Raw genomic sequence first — 9,520 nt, forward strand, 5'->3', positions numbered from 1 at the left:
TAATGATTTATGGGGTAAGGCCACCTGTTCTTGAGAAAGCTTGATATTAACCATGGGCTGGAATTATGGGATTTTTACATGGGAAAATGTGAAAGCTGGGTATTATGAGGGTTGAGTCTCTGGAGATTACATGGGGATGTTAGGAGAACCAGGGTGGAGGAGGAAGGGGAAGAGGAATTAGTGAGTCAAATATTATTCTTCAGAAAACTAGCACCACTGATTCCACTGCTTAAAAAAAAAACAACAACGCAAAAGCTTGAGTTGCAGATCTAACCTGCTCCTGAGCAAGGCCCATGTACTGTCACTTGCAATGTGAACTCAGCAGAAGGGATGCAAGGCACCTGACCAGCAGGCCAGTTTATGTTTATAAATACCAGAAATGTGTGTGAGCCCCATGTCTGACAATTAGTGGATTTTAGCTCAGGTAAATAAATTCCCACATACAGTAGGAGGTTTATACCATGAAACAACGAGCATTTTATTGCTAGTACATATAATGTCACATTTGATACAATTTTAGTACAAGTGAAAAAATACACTGTGGGTAACATTAAAAAGCTGCAATCACACTTATATATCATATATATTTCTTTACAAATTGCCAGTAGTTTACGATAATAGAGAAATGTAACCTACTGACATTCATATGGCTCCACTTCAAATATAGGAATTGTTTGACTATAAATATATTTTGAAATACATTTGTCTACTAAAGAAACGTTTAAAAAATTGTGCACGAAAATATATATAAAAAATGCCTTGCAAAAAGTTACAAATACCACCAGGCCCATCTGTGGATCCCATTTATGCATGGGAATTTCATCTTGCCAACATTTCTGATTGGAACCTGAAACTGTGCTGTGGCTTCAGGAGGAGGGGTTAGTGGTCAGAGGCTGTCTATTCATCTATTTTTTTCACTTCTGATTTCAGAAACCTCAGAATTTGTAGAGCCTCCATGGCCTACATAGGCTTCAGAGGCAATCGCAAAAACCAAATTCCTCAAAGCAAACCCTCAGATTGAAAACTGCATTTGATTTTGCAAAGACTGTCTTTCATGGGAAGGCGGAGACATGATCTCATACCCCCAGCAGAGGGCCAGCCCCATTCTGGAGAAGGCCAGAGAAGGATCTCACAGAGGGCCTGCGGAAGAGGTGTGGGCAAAGGGAGGAGGGGGGCTGCAGAGCTGGAGCCCCTGCAGTCACCCTCCTCCAGCTGGGTGCGTACAGAAATGAGAAGCAGAAGCAAGATGAAAGCATGCTCTGGGAAGCAGGGAGAGGCTGGGAATGATCCAGAAAGGGTCTCTGAGCACAGTCCCCAGTGATGGCAGTTCTACATGGAGCTCTCCTCTAATCACTGAGCTTGAACCAGGAGGTGTAAGGTAGTGGCCACTGCCGAGCACCAGCCAGCATCTGGGTTGTCATTCTAGTAGTGGTTCCTGCTGCCGGAGCTGCCCAGTCTTCCTCCCAGCCTCAGCGTCTGGAGGAAGAATGCTTTTCTCAGCTCCCTGCTTGGCCATCACCTGACTGTGCTCAGACTCCCCAGGGGAGAAAAGGAGAATCTCCAAAACAAACCAAATACAGAGCTTGAAGTAATTATCAATTTAAAAAAGGATAATGAGTGATGATGACTGTGATGATCATGAGGTAACTGACTGGTGGGAAATGCTGATGGAATGATATAATTTCTTAGAAAAACCCCAGTTATAAAACGGCCAATGTGAAGAGTATGGATGAATACACGCTGCAATATTGTACCATGTGCTATAAATGCAGTTGTCTACATACTGGGCAAACCTCACGTCCATCCCCAGGTCAATGCACTGCCCCCCAGGCATACCTGGTCCTCACCATTCAGCCCTTCTTCCCCCCATACCTTTGCCCTCTCATCTCATTCAGGTTTAGCTTTCCTCAGGTGGATCTAGTGGAAAGTCCTTTTTGGTTGTTGTGCTTACTTGTTTAAAGCTTTGTCCAAGTATTCCTGAATCCACTTCAGTTTCGGGTCAATGCACACTTGCCTATTGTTGTTCTTCAGCCTTGCCCTGTCAAAACAGAAGAGGCGACAGTGTGCAGCTGAACGGAAGGGGGCATGGCTGTGACCTGGGCCACTGCTCATCTGATACCCAGGTTTGGACCCGACTGGAGCCTCCCAGCTGACTCAGGCTTGGAAGGAACCCTAGATGTGCTAGGGAGACGAAGCTAGCCATGTTGCAGGTTTCACGCCAGAGATACTGGGAAGAGAAGGAAAGTCTTTAAGGAGTCCAGAGAGAATTCACACACAGAACATCTGAGTTGGCTTCTGAAGGATAAGTAGGAGTGGGCAAGTAAAGGGGGAAAGAAAAGTAGGAGCAAATACCCCAGGGGGTTGACAGTGCAGAGAGGATGTGGAGGAATTGGAGAGACAGGACACTGAAGAAGCCTGTGGCCAGGTGTAAGGAGCAAAGAAGTGGTGTTTTATCTGCAATTTTGTTTGTGATGGGAACCCGTGGGGACTTTGAACTGGAGGGTGGCAGAAGCCAATTTTTATTTTGATGGGTCATCTTGACAGTACATGGAAGACAGACTTACGAGTAAGCCTGGGGGCTTGGAGACCTACAGAGAAGTATGAGCAATAGTCTGGGGGATGGGAGAGGTGAGAGTGCAGTAGGGGGAGGGACAGTGTACGGGTGGGAGGGATGGGGAAGGGGGTGAGGGAGAGGAAGTGTAGGTAGTTTGCCAGAAAATGGTTTCCAGAGAGTATTTACAAGTTCATTGAATGTTCATGGTCTCATTTGTTCTCTGAAAGTTTGGTCTGCACCCTATCACCTCCATTCATAACCTCCCTCCCTAAAGACTTCTGGAGGAGAGCCTGGACTTATCTCTGGATCCCTCTCCATAAAACCCTGGTACCAGGTAATGTCAAGTAGCCTGAGGACACTACCACCCCCCAGCCACTCGGCAACTATGAGGACACCTGAGGCCAGCACAGTGGCTTGGCGACACTCACAGGAGTCTTCACATAGCCTGCCTGTTGAGCCAATGAGCTGTGCAGAGGGCCAGTCTCAGAGCAAGGTGGACTGAGCTCCAGTTCTGGGGTCTGCTGTTTTTTAATGTTGTGTTTGTGCAAACAGACCTGAGGACTCTATTTGGCTTCTTCCAACTCGAGATGCAGTTCCAGGCAGGAAATCTCCACTGCAAAGTGGCCCATCCTCACTGAATTCAATATCTGATTAAATACTTCTCAAATGAGAGAGTATTTTATTACAAGCAAAGAAAAAAATTCATCTTCTAGTGCCCTAAAACATAGTGTAAATGACAAATACATTCAAGGCAGGAAAGGCTAGGAAAAAAAGACAAAGAAAAATCAAACCTAAAACCAGTTGCTGTTGGGTGGAAAGTCGTCAGGTAGCTTTTGTTCCACCTGTTGTGTCCCCCACCAAGCTCACTGCAAGTGAGCACGGGGACACGTGGGCACTGGAGGTCTGAGCAATTGACAACCACGTGTGGCTTTCTTTCTGCACCCGGCCCAGCCTCCTGCACTCCAGGAGAGATCTTTGTCTTCTGCATATGTGATTTTGGTGTGTCTCGTTTCCCACATGAATGAAATCAAATGTTAGCAGCTGCCATCAACACCAGCAAAATAAAAACCTTGTGTGTTGGGTTTCAGAAAATGTAGTTAAGTGAGCTGGTGATTTTGAGTTTCACCAAACAGTTTAATGATGGCTTCAGCTGCATTTGGGTCTTGGGATTTTGTGCTGTGTAATAAAGGATTAAATGAGGGCACCAAAGCCCTGAAATTGGTAGAACTATTACTAGCAAGGGGCTGGTTAGTTTACTGTATTTCAGCCGAAAGAAAGTTTGGTGAAGTTCATGTTCCTCCAGTCTAAGGGGCACATCTGAATGTGCTCCCATCTCTTACACTAAAGGGAGGGAGCTTGGAAAGAGGAGGTAAGGACCTGTGGGAGCATGGAACCCAGGCTTTAGGGCACCAGGGCTAAGAGCAGCTTTTGAAACCCCTTCCTGGTGGTAATGTCAGCTGCTGCTAGTCATGCCAGGTTCGAGGTTAGACACTCGGCAGGTGTCATTTCCCTAGCTTTAACATGTCTACGGGTGAGGTGTCACTATGCCCATTTCTGGAGGATGACATTGAGACTTACACGATCTGAAGGGCGCAGTTTGGAGTGTTGAGGATCTTGAGGTGCTTGACGTTGGCTTTGGCGACATGACTCTCAAAGAATCGGCAAGGGCATCTGTAGCTCAGGCTGACCGGTTTCGCTGGAGAGGGAAATGAGAACAAGGCAGCTTGTTATTTTCCTGCTGGGCCTTGGGGATACAAGGGTGTCTGAGTCTACAGCCGAGGGATCAGGTGGTGGTTTGCTGGGGAGCAATGGGAGGAGTCATGGGTGCCTCGTGGCAGAGACCTTCACCTTGGGTGGCACAGGGAACTCTGAGTGGGCTTGGGCTCAGCTTCAACAAGGCAAGAGGCCAGAAGGACCTAAGGAGGCTAGACCCTAAGGGGTTAGGGAAGCTAACATAAGAAGCCTCCTGCTAGGGTGTCTCAAAAAAGGGCATGAATTACAGGAGAGGACTGTTTCAGTCCAAGGCACTGAGGTTCCCAGTTATTCTGTGCAAAATCAACTCCTCCAGGGCCTATTGAGAAAGACTTCCCCTTTCAGGGAAAAACAAGAGGGAAGAAAGAGGCTCCAGGCTTGCTCTCTCCTCCTCCTCCCCCGGAGAAGCCACTACAGCATCCCTGGGAATGCTGCCCTCCCCCACCTGCGGTCTTCTCTCCCCTCACATTTACCTTAAGCTCAGGCAAACCACAAAAGAATCCCAACTGGCTTCCTCCCTGGGAATCCCCAGAGGGCAGGCAAGGGCCCACCTTCTCCCCTGCACTTGCAAGGCTGAGGCACAAGGATGCTCCAACCTCCTGGGTTGTATTCCATCTTTGTTTGCCAATTCACCAATTTGCAAAATGCCATAATTGACACTCATTAGTGTAAATTAGCAAAGGGCTCCTGCAGAACCCACAGCTCACCCTGTAAGTCTAGAATTGCCAGCCCAGGAGTGGGGGGTGGGGGGGGAGGGTTTCGGGTGGCGGGTAGGGTTGGGAGGAGTGGATCCTAGGATTTGTGTGTGTGTGTCTGTGTGTGCATTTTCTGCAGATTTTATCCAAGCCCTTAATACCCCCAAATTATTTGAATTTGTGAATCCTTTCATCAGGGATTAAATGTATGTCTGAGAATATTTAGTACAGAGATTTTTATTTTTTAAGTTTGCCTGTTTACAGAGCTCCCAGAAGCCTCCTGATGGTTCTAAAGTTCCATGTTTTGGGACAAGATAGCTGGGGAAGCTTATGAGCAAGGGATTTTTTTTTTTTTCTTCTTCTAAAGGCCTAATTTAGTTGAGAGAGGGCATGGCCACCAAGTTAAGGGGGAAGCAGACCACCTGGCCCCTCCCAAGATCAAACTCGACTCCCTGAAAACCAGGAAGAAGAAAGCCTGGTTTCCAGGCGCTGGGTGACTGTGGCGCTAGGGAGCCCGGAGCAGCCTTCAGGTTTACACCTGGGCTGACTCCAGAAAGGCGCTGCTGGGGCCGGGCTTTTAGCAACCGCATCAGGTCCCCGCACAAGTCTGCCTCGCTCTGTAACCAGAGCACCTGGGAAAGTGGCCTGGAGCTGGGGGCTGGGCTGCCTGAGTGAAGGAAGAGTCAAAGTCCCCCTATTGAGTGTCCTGTGACCAGGTCCCAACTGAGCAGAACCAGACTGTGGGTCCCAGTGGTGAGGCAGGATTGGTCCCAATCCCAGCGCGTCAAGCCGGAAGGTGCACAGCGTGACAGCTGCTGGGGCGATGCTGTGGATGCTGGGGGCTGCTCCTCGCCCCTGTCCCCCAGACGCGGCTTGGACTCCATTAACCAAGCAGTGAGATCAGGCCAGAAATCAGAGCCCATTCTAAGCTCAAAACACAAGCTTTCTCTTTTTCTCCTCTCCCCTCTCCAACCCCCTGGGATTATCCGTTTCCTTCAAAGGCAATTTTTCATTCGTGCTCCCAGGACCCAGTTGCCTGCCTATCAAGTGGAGAATTTCAACAGGTTTTTTAAAGTGACAGAGCCCCAAGCGTTCTTACCAAGAGAGCTAGGTGCTGTGTCCACCTGGTGACCTTCCTGCCAGCTTTTTACCAATATTACTAACTTTTCCAACTGGTTTGCATATGTACAGGCAAGAGGCCTGACTGGCCCAGATGTTACCCAGGATTGGGGTGAACTTGGCTTCTGGTGAAGTTGGCATCTGGTGAACTGGGCTCTGCTCGGCAGCAGTCCTTCCACACTAATGCAGAGACAAGAGCCCCTGAGTTAGCCCCCCCAACCAGGCCTGGGACTGGGACCCAGCCTGGCTTTAACCCCTAGAAGCCCAGGGCATTCAGGAACCCAGCTTTGTGGTTGAGGTCAACCAGTGGAAGGAGGATAGAAGCCAGAGAGTCAGAGCCTGAACATGGGGACTCAGTGGGAGCACCCAGCCTCTCGGTGGTCACAAAGTGCCTCCTGACCTATGCATGCAAGGAAAGCATGACCATCCTGACCTGGCCACTCAACTGCCAAGAGGGCAACTCAGATGGGCAAGCAACCAACACTTGCCAGAGTTAGAAGGAACCTGTGAACGAGGCCCCCACTCCTTCTGTGTTCCCCAGGGTCAGCTGAGCCCAGGACTCCAAGACCTGGGTCCCTGCATTCCAGTCATTTCTGCAGTTCCCCAGGGGAGGTGGCAGCCAGAGGAAGCACCATTTCCTCCTCCAACAGCTGGATGGTAACACCTCCACTTTCGCCCAACCACTCAAATGTTAACATGCTCAAACCAGAGCATTCCCCATGACCTGGGGCCAGGACTGTGTAAAGAAAAGGCTAGGTTACTTTTTCACCTTACAGAAAATAAAAAAAAAAAATCTAAATCCCCCTTGGGGGCAGTTCCACTGTAGCTTTGACCAGCAACTTGCTACACTTTTAAGGAACACTTCCCAGGTGGTCATTCACTAGCCATGCAGAATGCAGCCTGTGGTCTTCTGTGGGAACCCAGCTGACTGCTCCAGGGTCTGAGCCCCCAAACAGACCTCAGCTGCAGGGAGCTCTCAGTATCCTTCAACCCTCTGCAGGATTGGTTAGAAACTTCACAGCCAAGAACTCTCAGCAGGGCCTGACCAGGCTGACATGGTTTTGTTTTGTGTGTTCAGAGGCAACGGTTTATTTTGGTTTGCAGCAGTGGTGTCCTGTAACAGGACAGTGAGTTTTCTCTTAAGCCTCAAAAGGAAAAAACGCTCTCTCCCTCTCACAGTGAAATGGGACACCACCTTTCCCCGTGGCCTAAGGCCTTGGAGATTGAATTTTGCAGCAGCGCTCAGCTCACTTCGAAGTAGAGAGCTCAGTCGGCTGGTGACAAAGGAGCCTGTCTGCAGGTGTGCTTGGGGGGCTGGGTAGGAGCATGCATGACCCGGATGGCGCCTGGGTCTCTCCTGGGTGACCCCAGGAACAGGCAGGGAAGGCACTGGCTGGATGCGCGTCCAGCTTCGCCGCGTGGCTGCGGACCGCACTACGGGTACGGAAGCGCAGCCAGGCGTTTGGCTCAAACCCGACAGCTGCTCGGAACGAGACGCCCGCGGAGCCCCACTTAGGTGGGTGCAGAGAGAGGGTAGTTCTCGCGTGAATGGGACGCCGCGCAGCTGACCAGATAGCATCGCCACCACAAACAAGTCGCGGTGCCAGACAGGCTTTGCAAAGTGCTCTCTCCATCACGAACCGCAGATCGCATGTCCGGTGCGATGCGCTGCTGGGCCTCGGAGCCCATTCGCTTCTGGAAACTCAACTGCGCTAGAGAAGGCACTAATCTGGGAGGTGGGTAGTCAAGGGCCAGGGACCCGCGGTTCCCGGTTCAGCTCCACATCTCTGCGCCCTCCCTAGCCGACTCCGAAAGCGCCCAGGGCGCGCTCGCACCCAATTATCCTGAGCGATCTCGCTCTGCAGCCCGCCCGAGGTCGGCCGGCTGCTCCCGGGTCCCGGAACCCGAGCCCTGTCGCGGAGTGCGAAGCCTCAGAGCTGGGAGCGCCAGGCGGGGGACTTCGAACACCGCACGCCGAGGGAGTGCGCCCCGCGAAGTGGGCTGCCTCAACCTCCGGGGTGCAAAGCGGCTAGAGTTGGGCTCGCTCGGGACGGCTCGGGCTGGGGCAGAAGAGCCGGGGCCCCGCACCGAGCCCGGAGCCCAGCGCCTGCCCACGCCTCGGTCGCTGGGCGCACTCACCGTCGCTGAGGCACAGCGCAGTCAGCACGAGGGCCAGCACGACGAAGACCTTGGCATCCATGGCACTAGCCGGCGGCGGGCGGACGGAGGCCGGACACAGAGGGGATGAGGCGGCGGAGAGTGAAAGTGCGGCAGCAAGAGGCGCGCGCCCGGCACTTTAGAGGCGAGAGCGGGGCGGGGCGGGCGCGCGGCGAGGGGCGGGCCTGGAGCTGAATCCGGGCTGTGGCAGGGGGCTTGGACCGGAGTCCCCTCCCAGCCGGCCGCTCCCCCGTCCCCTCCTTTCTCACTCCTGCCCCAGCGCTGGATGCTCCCGGGACTGCGGCGAGCTCCAGCTTTTGACCTCTCAGTTGCACTGGGCCCTGCTTTGGAAATGTGACCTGCACCGAGGAAGCCGGGGCCCAGGGAGGGGTGAGGACAGGGCTGGTAACTGTTCCCATTATGCAGATGGAGAGATTGAGTCCCAGAGGCTAGAACTGAATGAGAACTAAGGGAAAACAAACAGGTCGGTCCCAGAGGTAAGGGCCAGCTAGGCCAGTGGCAGCCTGAGTAAGCTAATAGCGTCCTGTTTTGGGAGTGCAGGACCTGGAAGTGACCACCGGCCTCGGCTTGCTGCACTGCGGCCGGGTTAACTGGAACCAAGGACACCAAACTGGTCTTTGTATCAGAGCTTCTCTGATTCCAAGCCAAAGCTATCACTTATGTATTAGCCAAGTCTCCCTTTTCTCAAGTATGAGGTTGAATCTTTAAAATAGAATACCGTGCCGTCAAAAGGAAATAATGCCAGTTCGCCCCGGAGGCTTTTAGTAACCACCATGCATTTATTCAGCGCTTTGCACCTGCTCTTCAACTGAGAAATGGGTTACTTCCCACCCTGCGAAGGGGAACTATGGAAATTGACTTGAGACCACCGCGAAGTGCTCAGCATTCAGTCTGGCACATAGTCAGTACTCAAGAAACGTAAGCTGTTTACACTTCAGTATTTTCTCCCTCGTCCCATCAGATGTCCTTACCACCCGAAACAATGAGAGAACTCTCCTCTCCTCCCCACACCCAGGACGGTGCTCCTGGAGATGGTCTTTTTAGTTTAGAGACTATACCAATAGGGTCGTCCCTCGGCGGTGTCCAGCCCTCCCAGCAGGCTGCTGCGCCCCAACCTGGACACATGAGAAGGTCCCGAAGTGGACAGGGGTGCAAGCAGGCGGTCTGGAAGGCGCGGGGGTGAGAAGAGTGCCCTTTTGATCCTCTCTAGTGATCACAAGCC

General features: G+C 51.8%; 1 protein-coding gene across 6 annotated transcripts in view; it reads right to left on the reverse strand.

Moving 5' to 3' along the window:
• CXCL12 (C-X-C motif chemokine ligand 12) overlaps positions 1–8,531 on the reverse strand; it is a 28,171-nt gene extending 19,640 nt beyond the window's left edge. Inside the window, exons 1-4 of one of the 6 annotated variants that reach the window (XM_043476285.1) lie at positions 8,260–8,526; positions 4,133–4,250; positions 1,952–2,038; positions 454–1,558 (exon numbers count right to left, since the gene is read on the reverse strand). In XM_043476285.1, the coding sequence (XP_043332220.1) occupies positions 1,516–1,558; positions 1,952–2,038; positions 4,133–4,250; positions 8,260–8,320 (309 nt within the window). In that variant the 5' untranslated portion in view covers positions 8,321–8,526 and the 3' untranslated portion in view covers positions 454–1,515. Of the gene's footprint in view, positions 1–453; positions 1,559–1,951; positions 2,039–4,132; positions 4,251–8,259 lie in introns of those variants that run through there. The other 5 variants (XM_043476288.1, XM_043476284.1, XM_043476286.1 and 2 more) reach the window with 5 other exon arrangements.
• Positions 8,532–9,520: the final 989 nt, after the last annotated feature.

Source organism: Cervus canadensis, chromosome 8 (assembly GCF_019320065.1).
Source record: "Cervus canadensis isolate Bull #8, Minnesota chromosome 8, ASM1932006v1, whole genome shotgun sequence".
In the NCBI taxonomy this organism is placed as follows: Eukaryota; Metazoa; Chordata; class Mammalia; order Artiodactyla; family Cervidae; genus Cervus; species Cervus canadensis.